Source organism: Elgaria multicarinata, chromosome 2, assembly GCF_023053635.1.
Source record: "Elgaria multicarinata webbii isolate HBS135686 ecotype San Diego chromosome 2, rElgMul1.1.pri, whole genome shotgun sequence".
NCBI classification, from domain to species: domain Eukaryota; kingdom Metazoa; phylum Chordata; class Lepidosauria; order Squamata; family Anguidae; genus Elgaria; species Elgaria multicarinata.
In genome coordinates, this window is record NC_086172.1 from 108,064,617 (window position 1) to 108,078,951 (window position 14,335).

Genomic DNA, 14,335 nt, shown 5'->3' on the forward strand with positions numbered 1-14,335 from the left:
CAGTGCCTGGGAAGGCTGTACTTATCGGGGTGCAGGAATAGACAGCAGATGTGTACTCACCCCCGCCTCCTTTGTGCGATCACAGGCTTCTGCTGCTGCACTCTGGAATACTCCATTGGCCTCTGCAGGGGTCTCCATGAGTTCCACAGGTGCCTTGAAGCCACCTGCTTTACCACCATCAAGAAGGCTTTTACATTGCACTGATACGATTGTTTATTCTTCTGGTCAGTTTTCTTCCCTAGTTATTTTTCTTCTTCAACAAAAGGAACATTCATTCACAAAACAAGCACATTGATTTTTGAGTGGTTAACTATTTCAGTTTTTAGATAAATGCTTTTTAATTCTTTAAAAAATAAAATTTAGGCAATTTCAACCACAGGAGGCACAGAAGTAAAATATCCCCAAATGTTCTCTTTTATGGCCTGCTGCTGTCGTGCTGGGTATTTGCCTTTCTACAGTGGAGGATACATATAGCAGTTTCTTCAGGAATCAGGACTGTATCAATATGTTCTGTTCACTATTGGTTTCACTTTCTATTCCCCTCCCATGGCCCTTGTATTGATATCCAGACTCCTCCTCTTGTTTAGATCTACTTCATCTCCCCAATTTCTCTATTCATTGACCTTCTCTATCTTTGCACTTAGAGAGAGGCAAGGCCTTGAGAGAGTGAGAGCACAAGAGAGAGATCATCCACTTCTGTACACCACTTTAATGAAGAATTACCTTCCATCTTCATAAACTACTGTTAACATATTCATAGAATATAATTAGAAGTTGTATAATTAATATGCATGATTATATCTTTGACCTAGGCTCTTTTTTTACTATTTGTTTTTTTAAAAAATCAAAATCTAATTTAAGTTTTGAAAGTCCAATTTTTTGATTTAAAAAACTATTGATTTTTATCAATCCTAGTTTCAATTGATCAATAAACATTGGCTCCTTAATTTTTGGAGGCAATGTTCAGTTTCCAGTACAGAGTTCTTAACTGGGGCTGCTATACTAGCATGTTTTTCCCTCATATGAAGATGCCATGGATTAGGATGTGTTTCAGCATGCTGATTATCTGCCAGGTGCTCCTTATATCATTTCAGGAGAGGTCTTCCAATTTCACCTTTTACATTTTTATCTGGTTCTAAGATCTTGCTGCCTTTTAGTTCTTGCATTATGAATTTTTGGACTTCCATTATTTTAATTTAATTTTTTATCTTCTGCTGCTCCCACTACTTCCCATTTTGCAAGGAAGAGAGGCATTTTATGGCACTTCTTGCCAACTAGTCTTTGGCCCTTGAAACAAAAGCAAGCTAACAAAATTAGGTGGGCAAGGAATTTAGCAGCAAGGAATTTCTCAAAATGACAACGCGACAAGGCCTTTCAAAGGAGTTATTTAAAGAATAAGTACCTTATCCATTTTGAGCCCAGAGTTCTGATCCAGACTTATCCATTCTTAGAGTAGACTCAGTGGCATAAATGGGGCTTCTGTTAGATATGAATAATTTAAATTCCATTAATTTCAAGGGGTCTGCTCTAAATATGACTAAATTTAGATGCAACCCAAGGTCTAGAATCTCTCTAATCCAATAGTTTAAGAAGTATCTTCTATCAGATCTTTGATTGACAGAGAATACTTCCATAGAAATAGATCAAATAGGACTAGGTAACCTTTTGGGCTCCCTGGGCACATTTTGCAGTTTGAGAAACTGCCCTGGGCACTACCACAAAATGGCTACAATGTGAGGTATGGCATAGGATAACTAACCTGTCCAAAACACAGAATACAAGGCAGATGTCCTTGTTGAGCCCCAAACACACTAAACAATTCCTTTGAACTAGCAGTTTTCAGCACCAACAGAAACCTACTTCACAGTGATCCCAGCTGCCAGTAAGAAAATGCCTTTTTTTTCTTTTAACTGCAATGGGCAGGAGCCAAGAAGATATCAACTGGTGCATTGGTGACTATAGGCACCAAATTGCCTAGCCCTAGAACATTCTTTCTTTATTAGCCCATTGAGCATTAGCAACATTGTTCTTCTGTATTGCGGCCCCGTGGGAAACATTTTGCCTTACCATTGTCCTTTGCCCATTGAACACCCCTTGGCATGGGAGAAAAGGGGAACCATCCAGTCTTGTGGCCGGGGCACCTGGATGGGTAATTCTCAGATTCTTTCCTTGACAACCCAAGAGCTATTTCAGTAACTCTTAATTATGTCCAAATCTGAAAGAAAATGACCCATAGTCCTCTCACTGAAGTTGGACAAAAAACACCTCTGTCCTGATGACCTCTATAGAGCTCATGATCCAGCTTCAGTGATCGATTGAGTGGGCTTCAGTGATTAATATCATTATCCCAACCACCATCACTTTGCAGTGTCTGATCCTACTAATGATCAAATCAATCTTCTCTAGATTCTGATGTACATTTGGAGAATCATGTTTCCTGAGTACAATCACATCTTCCTAATAGAAAGTTGTATTCCAGAAACATTCCAAACCATGCAAGGTATATGAAAAGTATTATTTGAAAAGATTGTGGCGTGCTTTCCAAACCTTCTAATTAATTATGTAATGTAAACTCTGCAATTTCTCACATTCCTAATGAAGGTTGTGATTTTATTCTATCACAATGTAGCTAGCAATTTCTTTAATTATGCCTGACATTTTCCCTATTGCATGAGGAAATATAGCTATCATCCACACTGGAAAAAAGTAGCTGTAATTTTATTCTCTGTGAAGAAGTCACTAAGTCACTTTATGATTGGGAAGGTAATGCAAATTAAGTTACATGTTTCATGCATGAAGTTTAGAAATGCACTGATATGTCTTAATTGGAAACACTGAAAGAAAACCATTAATATATAGCTTAGCTCTTTATTTCTGAGGCACTCTGTCAAGACAGGCTGTTACTCAGAAACTATTTAAGCTGGAGTCTTGGTTTTCATCATAAAAAAACATCTAGCTGAAAAACAGCAGAAAATAGCGTGTGCTGATGTAGCTACAGTTGAACGTAGTCTGATTCTAATGGAAAAGAACTTCCATGCATACCCAATTACTAGGTTAGAATACCACAAGACATTCTATGTGTAGAGCTGCATTTGAAAAGTCTTTTTTTTTAAGCTTCAGCTGGTACAAAATGCAGTGATAAAAGTTCTAACTGGAACCCACCACATAATATCATACTGTGCGAACTTCACAGGGCCCAACAAAGTATCCTTTAATTTTTATTATTAATAATTGCTGTTTTATTCCATCCTTCCTCCAAGGATAGTTGTGTTATATGGTTGGTTAGTTTGAGAGAGAGTAACTAGGCAAAAGTGACTGACTACACACTACACCATGCTAGCTTTTTTTTAAGTTCTAAGGGTGCAATTTGTGATTTTTTTTCTGCAGAAAAGTCCTGCAATTTCCAGCACTCACCCACTCCTGACAGCATGGCTGACTGAGGAATACCAGGAGTTACAAGACTTTTTTTTAATGTCTAAACAGGCATAGAATTGTGCCCTAAATGGCCTGGGACTAGGAGATTGAAGGATTATCTCATCCATATGAAGCTGCCTGTTCTGTGCCCTGCTCTGGTTCTTCAGCTTCCCCACCTTTGGAGATTTAGGGCATGTTTACACTATAGGGTGTAGAGGGAGGGAGGGGGAGGATCACATACTTACTGGCTTCCATGATCCTACCCCAGCGTTTAGACAGCCATGCGACATCCCAGAAGGATGTCACGGCCACCATTTTTTTTCAACGAGGGAGAAGGAGTGCAGTTGCGCTCCTCCACAAAAAGGTAAAAATATTTTTACCCCGACCCTCCCCCCATGGGCACGGACTGCTGATGTGCAGCTCTGTGCCCATTTCAAGTATCCTGCTACCCGTTGGGAGGATGGGACAACCTGGGAGCAGCGGCCACATAGCCCACTCTTGGTGGGATGATTCTGGGGCCATGGAAAAGTCAGGATTTCCATGGTTCCCTATAGTCCGGGGGAAGTCCTTGCTCATCCTGGGTTGCCCCCGGGAATCCCTGTGCGTCATGTGAATGTACAGGGACAATCCAAGGACTACCCCAGGATATAGGGCTGGTGTAGACATGCCCTTAGGCAGATTGATATGTGGAATATGGCCTTTATAGTCATTGTAGCCAAGCTTTGGAATGTTCCCTAGTGCGTTTGCTGTCCTCTTCACTTCTGGCCTGTTCTGTAAAATTCATTTCTGTTCTGGAGGGCTTTGGGAGTATTTAGATTATTAGTTGTGTGTGCTACGTTCATGTTATTTGTTGGTTTATTTCTGATTTGTGCTTTGCCTTTTTTTTAAAAAAAAAAAAACTACATTTGACCGTAGTTATGTTTTTAATTTTGTCAGCTGCTTTGGAGATAAGCTGAGGATATATAATATATATCCCTGCTATTGGTGTAATTTGAGGGGGGTGTTAAGAGTGATATGTTTCTTCAATTCTAATTTATGCCTTTTAAAGAAATCAGCTCAAAAAAGAGTTAAGTTGCTTGAAAGCTAAAGGTCAGAAGAAAGTCTCATAAACACTCAAATAGGAAGCAAATGTAGAGTTTCAACAGAATAAAATGGAAGTCATCTGACTATAAATAAACTGGTGTCTTTTCACTAGAAGGACAGTGAATAATCTATGAAGGATATTGGAGAAATGATTGCTGTGTTTTCAGAACAGAGAGTCAGAATAAACATGCATTGTGAAAGACAAAGGTGCATCAGTAATGAGTGTTGATAACTATTAGGCATTGGGCATGCACTTATAGCTAACTGAGCAATTTCTGGTCTCTGGGATTTGTCAAAATATATTATCCATGTCAATGTGGCCATAAGAAAGATCGACCATCATTATTTCAAAATTGGAGCCCTGGACTTTTTTTTCCATATTCCTATTAAAGGCTTGAGCTTAAGAATTATCTACTTGTTTAAAATATAAGCCATCTGCCTGCATTGTTCTTCATGTGTTAAAAGAACATGTGATGGGGGAGTGCTCCAGCCCCATGCCTCTCTGTCATCGTATCCATTGCCCTGTTCAGGTGGAGGGTTATAGTCTGGAATGGAGTGCCCCCTGTATCTGTGGAGATGCTCCATGTGATTGTGGTGGCAATAGGCATAATTTGGCATAAGGGAAGTCATGATGGTACTGGAGTTGAACTGTCCATGAAAAAAATTCTTTTGCCCAGCGTAGAAATAACATTCACTCTAGGTGAACTTTGAAATGGCTGACTGTCAGGTAAGTTCCTCTTACAGGACAGATAGGAAAGAGCTAGCCTAAGTGCAGAAACTACAGAAAAACCTGTAGTCGACTAAATTTCCTACTGTGTCAACAAAGTATTTTGCACATGCTCAGTTATTTCATGTCTACATGACCAAAATTGCTAATAAAACAGCTGGCACACCCACCAAGGGTCAGAAAGGTGCTCCTTGGCAGAGGTGCATTTTTCTCTGTTGTAATGTAAATTCCCTTCTATCAAATAAAGGTGAGTTGGAACCTGGAAAGCGTCTTCGTGATGTTTGGGTCACAACACGATTTAGAACCATGATTTTCCAGGTTTCTGAATCTCATGACGCACCTCCACAGATACAGGAGGTGCTCCTCTTCAGACCATCTCCTTGTGCATGTACAGGGTGACAAATGTGATGACAGTGAGAGTTGGGGCTGGAACACTCCTCACAAACATGTGAAGAACACTACATGAAGAGGGCTGTAGAGTCATTAGATTTCTGGTTTCTGCATGCATAGAGGAAGGGAAAAGAACCCAAGGCAGGTAATATAAGCCATTACTGCTGACCATTTATTAAAGCTTTAATTGAAAAAGATGTTTGCAGTTTACACAGAGTTTCAAACAAAAATGGTGGAGTCAAGGAGATCTGTACACAGGAGTTTTATTTAGATGCCACAAGTTTTAAATCACTCCCCTTTACATCCCAAACCACTGTATCATTTCCTCCAGTTGAATTACTGTTCGGTTTACAACATGATTTACAAAATGAATTAATGATGTGATTTACAAACGTCCTTTGAGGCTCCTATAAAATACAACTTTAGAATATCATTGCTAAAACAATACAGATATAATCAACACATGGGGGGTGCTAAAAGGGGCAGAACTTTAAAAAAAGAAAAAGAAACATCAAACTTTGCTGGCATGAAGTCCTACACAAATAGGGCTGCCTTTGCTTTCTTCAATGTTGAGGAATCCTTTGCACACCCACATTCCCATTTTGCATGAGTGGACTTCTCTGACATTGGAGAAAACAAAGCAGTCTGTGCTCGTATGAAGATCTATCTACATGGAACTCCTGCATGTGTACCAGAACTACTGGACCGAAGGACTTATTTTTAGGTTGCATCTATATATATTCAGCCGTTTTTGGAAAAATTACCAATGCTACTACTATTCTTTCATCGTCTATATTCTTCCATTTCAGACCTTCCACCACATTTCTTAGAACTGAGTTTTACATTTCTTGATAGATGCGTCATCAGACTGGAGGAGGGGTGGAATCGTAATTCTCTACTGTTGCTTCTCCGCCCCTGCTCCTGTCCCACATTACTTCCTCTTTCTTCCTGGAGAAGAAAGGGGCAGTAAACAAAGACCATGTGGCCCATTCAGGGGCTGTTTTTATCGCGCCACATTTCCTGTTGTGCGCAGCTGCACATTCCTTTTCCAAAAAAAAAAAAAGAAAAAAAGTTGGATTAAAAGGGGTCCATTTTGTGACAGAAACAAAGGCAAGAAGGAGCAGGAGGTGCACTGGAGGGGGATGGTAACATCTAAAGTACACACGAAAAACCGTGAGTAAGCAGAAGCCAGTGTGCGATAAAATGCTCGTCTGATGAACCCCTTCAACAACAACAATTTTACAGCTGTATTGTGTGCTTGCTAAACTTGTCTGAAAATCTGGTTCTGAACACACAAAAAGCTCTATTAAAAACACAGTGAAAGTAAGAGTGCATCATATAGGGAAGCCAAATTAAATCAAGTGCTTTAGAAACACAGGGCTACCCATTTGAAGATCCAGGAGTGGTGTCATCCCCTGTTTAATAGGTATAACAAAAAGCAATATTGCAGATAAATAAATAAATGTAGCCTGTTGCTGCACTTATGGATCATAAGATCATGATCAACATTACCTACTACTGGATTCCAGTTTTACCTCCCCACTTCTCACACAGCTTCCTATTGTATGTGCTGTGATCTGAACATGGAAACCAGTTGGATAGGAGCAAGTAAATTGAAGTTTTATACTGAGACAGATTTTGTTTTAGTACTGGCAATGTCCTAGCCTTGCAAAATCAAAACAGCTACCTCTCATTCAAGCTTAACCTTTGTGCACACTTCAAAGTTTTAATTACAATTTCTGCCTAAGTTTGGGATTTTAAACAGCATTTTACAGATGGCTAACTTAACAAATTAGGTCCTTTTGAATGTCAGAAGAGGGAGAAAACGGGGACAAGGTTGTTTGGTGAATATATTACATTTAATGAAAATTGGAACATGGAGTGTACCACCCTTCTTCCAAAGCTAGTACCCCGCCTAGTGTGATATATGCTGAAATTAAAGTTAAATGCAGTGACATTTACACCGTTCCTTGTAAGCTCTAACACAGTACAAATAGAGATGAACTTGTTCATTATGGCATATGCAACGGAGGATGGCAGACTTTATTATGCTAAAGCAACTACACAGGGGAGAGATTATAAACTTACGTGTACCAATGTAACCGCTATCAAAATCTCACCCATTCACTTAAAATCTAAAAGTGTAAAGCCCTTTGATTGCTTTATTGAATGCTACACAACCCTGACTGAATTACACCCACATCCAATGTTTGTTGTTGACTTGCAAACTACAACACTCCACTAAGCCTAATGTTGATAAGTGGCATGGTTTTGTGGGTACGTTCTGGAGTGGTGCTGATGAAAACAGTGACATTCTTTCTCTATTTCTCCACATGGGAATTTTGCTGTTAGCTCATTTGTCTGCAAAAGAAAGTGCTTTTTGCCACTTCATTAAACTTGTGACATTATTCCTTTTTATTTATTTATTTCATTTTTTTTTTCATAAAGATAGGCTGAGGTTTGATTGCTTCCAGCCTGTACAAATCAAATGTACCTTGGAATGTTTTACAATGTTTGACAGCTATGAAATATAAGTACTATGCAATTTGACTGTACATACATACATATTTTCATAAATACATCTGACAGGGACCTCAGAACTAAATAGGCAATAGTATGGGACAAAACCACAACAGGCAGCCTTATTTTGTAGAACCTCGATCTAACCTAAAATAAAACGGGAATTTCCATCATTATGTTTTGTACACAACTTAATCAAATAAATACATCGTCTTTTACTGATGGAATAATTCCAACGCATTTGCAAATGATTTGACAGAAAAAGGGGTGTAATTTACAACACTCAAAACTTTTAACAACCATTGATTTATATGCATTGTACTGTAAAAGTCACCCGAGAGAAGCCTAGCAAGGATGCGCGCGTAGTGGTAGGTCCCAAAGGCAACTCCCAAATATCTTCCTCAGGCGGAGACTTTGGTAATTGTCTGTTGTATAAAACTCCCATCTCTTACAACTGCATTCGTTTCAGAAGTGGGAAATTGCATCAGTTTTCCTCACAAAAAGAAGAGTCCCAGCTTTACACTTCAGTTATTGTGAAGACATTCTAAATCCACAAAGCAACAGACGTTTCCATTCTGTGTGCAGAAGGGGTGGGGGAGGGGGAGACCAAAAAAAAGATGAATTAGTAAATACAAGCAGAAAACATAGATGGTCTGACATGGACTCTAGCAATTTAGACAGGGAATTAAACTTTTTCAATTCTTTTCTCAACGTAACAAAAACCAGCCAAATCTTTTTTTGATGGCTAGACTCCTAATAGTAGCATTTACCAAGGGCCATTGCTGCAATAACATGGAGGAATGGCATGAGCCTTTCCCCTCCACAACACAGCTAACATCTCATGAGACCCAGGGCCAGCCATGCAAACAGTTAAAGCACATAGAGATTTCATTCCCATGATTGCACGATCAACTACCATTGCTTGAGCCATTCTACGTAGGAGCCCATTTATCTGTTCTAAGGAAAGTGGATGCTTTACTTTGATGCCCAGGAACGTTGATTCAGTTTCTGTTGGTAAGATTACAACAGAGTTTGGAAAATTAAATGTGAGCAGCTGTACAAAATCTTATTATGCGTCTTCTTCCTGCTCTCTTTCTTGCTTCATCTGAAGCATTAGAGATGGTACACTCCTGCCAAGATGAGTAGGTTCCTGCCAAGGAAATGCTAGGGAATAACGCCCCCTCCACCCACCAGTGGAAACATAAATATTACTTAAAGCATTAATCTTTCTTGCACATGCACAATTTGATTGCTGTTGTCTGATGAAATGTAGGATTCCCACCCACCCACGCCACACCTACCCATCAATTTAAGTGAAATTTGCTTACTTACACTAGCTGGATTCATAAACATATTCTTGGGCACATTCTGGTGGCACTGCATTGCCACATTGAAACCATGGAATATAGCAGTGTTTCAAAGAAAGGAATGCAACTTTTCACCCTAAGAATGTTTCTAATGATCCCATGATTGCTGCAAACAGCCGGTGTTGTGAACTGCAAACTCTCACTACTATTTGTCAACCATGTAGAAAAGTAGGGATATATGTCTGTACAGCTGGACAGTGAAATATGAAAATAGCCTATCTGGTCTCCAAAATGAATGCAACATCAGTGTAACCTTACTCTGTATTTTGGCTTTTCTTGTGATGCAGTACAATCTAGCATCTTTCATGAATATTTGGGTATGGAAGAAACTGCTTCATGTTGATTTTACAACCCCATGGCTGCAATGCACATGCCACTGATCACAAAGTATTGCCATTCAATTAAATGTAATTGTAGGAAGTGGTTCTGGGTCTCTGGTCTAAATGTACAACTATCTAAATTTATTTATTTATTACATTTATATCCCGCCTTTTTTCCTCCAAGGAACCCAAGGCAGCATACATAATCCTCCCCCTCCATGTTATCCTCACAACAACAACCCTGTGAGGTAGGTTGGGCAGAGAGTCTGTGACTGGCCCAAAGTCACCCAGTTGGTTTCCATGGCCGAGTGGGGACTAGAACCCGGATCTTCTGACTCCAAGTCCAACACCTTAGCCACTACAACACACTGGCTCTAAATAAAAAATAAAAACCATTTCAAAGTATACATCAGTTGCATTTGATTTTATCTGCTGGGTCAAGTTTTTGGGAACAAAATATTTTGTTAAGAAGGAACTATCAAATATACTTATTGAAAGGTCTGTTATACAGAGCAGCTTCCTGCCTGCTTTCACCAGGTGTTTGGGACTCTTAATCCACATAGCAAACATAGCAATTTCAATACTGTGCTAATCCTATCTCTGGTGTCCTATGATCTGATTCTGTGACATCTGAGCAAATACAGTTGAACTTCAGAGATACAAAATGGAGGTAATTTCCCCCATCCCTACCCCATCACATTTCATCCCAACACCTCAGAGAAATGATCCCAAAGGGCAGGGAAGCTAATCACAATGAATTAAAGCTGAAATGGCCCAACCATAGTTCATTTTTTGCATTGCACAAGAGCAAATGGTGAACGCAGACTCCTTACAGTATTTTATATAGTATTTCATAAAATAACATTTTGATACGTTTAGTGTTCAAGAAAGGATCAAAGGAAAGCAATTCCCTTCAAGTCAGAGAGCAGGAAATTGTGATTTGGCTTTCAACCGTTGCTCAAATGTCGCATGTTATTAGCTGTAAAGAAGTTACTATTTTGGTACATGTTCATTTTCTCCTCCTTTTAAATAAAAGGGATAGCCTTGGATAACTGATGCTAATTGCCCTTAAGTGTATTACAGTATTTCTAAAAGTTAATATGGATGGAATGAAGGAAACATGAAGTTATGCTTTTTTAAAACAAACAAACAAAAACTATTTCAATGTGTTTTCATTCTGTTCTTGTTTTATCTTGTACACCCCTCTGAAATTTTGAATGGGGAGCAGTACATAAATATTGTAAATAAATAAATGCCAAAAAATTCAGAAGGATGTCAGGCAAGCTTGATATCAAATACCCTCCCAGCTGGATTCTTTTTTGCACCAGTATATAATAGCTTAGGATGGAGTCCCCTAAAAGTTCAGTTTGGGACTCTTAATCCACATAGCAAACATAGCAATTTCAATACTGTGCTAATCCTATCTCTGGTGTCCTATGATCTGATAGGGCAATATCACAACCGGATCATAGAATCATAGAATAGTAGAGTTGGAAGGGGCCTACAAGGCCATCGAGTCCAACCCTCTGCATAATGCAGGAATTCCCCCTAAAGCATACTTGACAGGTGGTTGTCCAGCTGCCTCTTGAATGCCTCTAGTGTGGGAGAGCCCACAACCTCCCCAGGTAATTGGTTCCACTGTCGTACTGCTCTAACAGTTAGGAAGTTTTTCCTGATGTCCAGCCGGAATCTGGCTTCCTGTAATTTGAGCCGGTTATTCCGTGTCCTGCACTCTGGGAGGATCGAGAAGAGATCCTGGCCCTCCTCTGTGTGACAACGTTTCAAGTATTTGAAGAGTGCTATCATGTCTCCTCTCAATCCTCTCTTCTCCAGGCTAAACATGCCCAGTTGTTTCAGTCTCTCTTCATAGGGCTTTGTTTCCAGACCACTGATCACCCTGATCTACACTACTGCTTTAAAGTGCTTAATAACAGTTTTGACAACTGTATATGGAGTGTGTGTCCTGGGCCCCAACAGTTGTCAAACCTGTTATAAAGCGCTTTAAAGCAGTAGTGTAGATCCTGCCTGTGACAACCTTCGCAGCAGTACTATATGAGGCCTGCAGCCCTTGAGTGCTACTAACATGATCCAATGGAGGAGAAGAGGGCATTCTCAACATGCCAGGCCCGGTGTGCCTATACAGTATATGTCAATGATAAGCAGGTGAAGCCTTCTGGTAAAGCATTGCTGGAATCTGGAGGAACTCCCCTGATCTGCAAAAATTCTTCTGGACCAAGAGTATGAGAGAGATCTGGGTAAGTCATAATTCTGGAACCTCTTAACTTTCATGGGGCCATTTCTGAATTAATCCAAAAGATAAACTTGAGGGCCATAGTCTCCATGGTCTAATTTCCTATTTTTATTCATTCCATCCTATATAATGATAAATTGTACACCAGAAACTTCACAACAATATTTTTTAAAAAAATCATGCCCCATTAGGCTGCAAATTTCACAAAATCAAACTTTTGTTCCTCATGATTTTCTGGCTATGAGGTGAAATTTATTTCCCCCTACCCCTTAATCTTGATTTTTTGTCAGCCCCTGTAAGGAAATCTAGCAAGCGGTATAAGGGAGTCTAAATAGATGCAACATGAAAGCATGGTATCCTGCAATTTGTATTACTATAACTGCTCTGGTTAAGAGGCAGGTTATTCTTTGAAAATACATATTTATAAATGTCTAAAATGTTTACTAGTTATTAACATCTCTATTGAATGTGCATGTTAAGAATACCACCAGGGCTTTAAGAAAGAATATTTTAAAGTTGTCGAAGGCTGTTGAGTAGTTCTGGTTCAGACTCCCAGGATAATAATCGCATAATTACCATTATGACAAATTGCATAATTTCGTTACTGCATTTTCATTCTGCTGTTGTATCACACTGCTGTTGTGAAAGCTCCTTTTTTGGGAAGGAGTCTGAGTCCTGCATACAAATTCTGAACAACTTGCCCCGGGCATGTTTTAATACAAATACCTTGCATTTGCAGGTTGTACAAGGAGATCCAAGCATTGTCCATACAGAGCCACCGAGCCGTGTTATTCCATAGCCATCTAGACAGGTTTTTCTAATATCATAAGTAATGTTATCAGCCAAACAAGGGTCGCTGACACACCGAGGGCAACATTCGCCTTCTGATGTTGCTGTGTAGTCACAGTTCAGAGTTGGACAGGCAAGGGGCCAACAATCTACTTCACCTTCCTATGAAAGCAGAACGAAATCCATAGGAAATTAAGTCAAATGATTATTCATCAATGAAACAAACAAAACATCATAGTAACTACTTGTTCAAACAGCTTTTAAATATTTGGCCTAAGTAATCACCTAAAACATGCAGCCTGTCTTCTTGGCCTGGCAGTTATCAGGGACTCCAATGAGGTCATAATCTGATCAACTCCAGATATAATGCTTTGTATGCAAAACATTGCTTTTCGGCCTTTCTCGAAATGATCTTTCATGTTTGCATATAGAAACACTCTTGTTAATAGCCCTTTTCATGTGTGCAGTAATCATGTAGAGGGGAGGCAGGACTGGGTCCTACCCCAATGTCTCTGGGTTGACTAGTATATGTGGAAAGAGTGCCTATGGACTTGCAGATCACATGGAGCTCATTTCATATGTGCTTCTCAACACATGGATGATGGTTGGGTTGGGCCAGACCCACTTCTGTGTGATTATTGTATGCACAGTGCATATACACAGAAGGCTAATGAACTTCCTCAATTGTTTTATGAAACACATACACAGTTGTAGACAGATATTCAAGTAGTTAATTTAGCAGGATTGCCAAGTTATACAATAGCATATTGAAGATTAACTGCCATACACAAAAGACTTATTTCTGTTGCACTAAAGGAATTTTAACAATAATCTCCTGTACAAACACCACTGACATGAAAAGAGTTCTTTCAATGAAGCTTGCATAGGACTAGTTCCAGACCAATTGTATCTTAAAGCTTTGTTTTTGCATAACAAATTGGCACCTCAGGCTGTGTTACAATCATTTTCATCATCATCATCATCATCATTATTATTATTATTATTATTATTATTATTATTCGTGCCTTTTTTCCAATGCTGGGTCTACAAAAGCTATAAACAGAGATATAAAAAGTTAAAACTATATTGAACATATTCCAATATAAAAACATTTCAACATTTAAAATGTCAATTTTAAAAATCCTTGGCACAGACGGAGGTCCAGATCATTCACCAAAGGCCTGCTTGAACAAGAAAGTCTTTGCCTGCCTCCTAAAGCACATCAGGGAGGGAGCCAATCTAGCTTCCCTGGGAAGAGAGTTCCAGAGCACCGGAGCAGCCACGGAGAAGGCCCTCCACTGCGTTCCCACCAGGTGTGCTTGTGATGGTGGTGGGACTGAGAGAAGGGCTTAATTTTATTTATTTATTTATTTATTACACTTATATACCGCCCCCATAGCCAGAGCTCTCTGAGTGGTTTACAGAAATTCTAAAATTGAGATAAAAACAAGTATACAACATTTAAAATTTTAAA

At 39.4% G+C, this 14,335-nt stretch overlaps 1 protein-coding gene across 2 annotated transcripts in view; it reads right to left on the minus strand.

Moving 5' to 3' along the window:
- Positions 1-7,801: 7,801 nt before the first annotated feature.
- Positions 7,802-14,335, minus strand: part of NELL1 (neural EGFL like 1) — a 564,084-nt gene continuing 557,550 nt past the window's right edge. For both annotated transcript variants that reach the window (XM_063117360.1, XM_063117359.1), the window contains 2 exons: positions 12,799-13,023; positions 7,802-8,709 (listed from right to left, as the gene is read on the minus strand). In XM_063117360.1, coding sequence (XP_062973430.1) covers positions 8,659-8,709; positions 12,799-13,023 — 276 coding nt within the window. In that variant the 3' untranslated portion in view covers positions 7,802-8,658. The remainder of the gene's footprint in view (positions 8,710-12,798; positions 13,024-14,335) is intronic.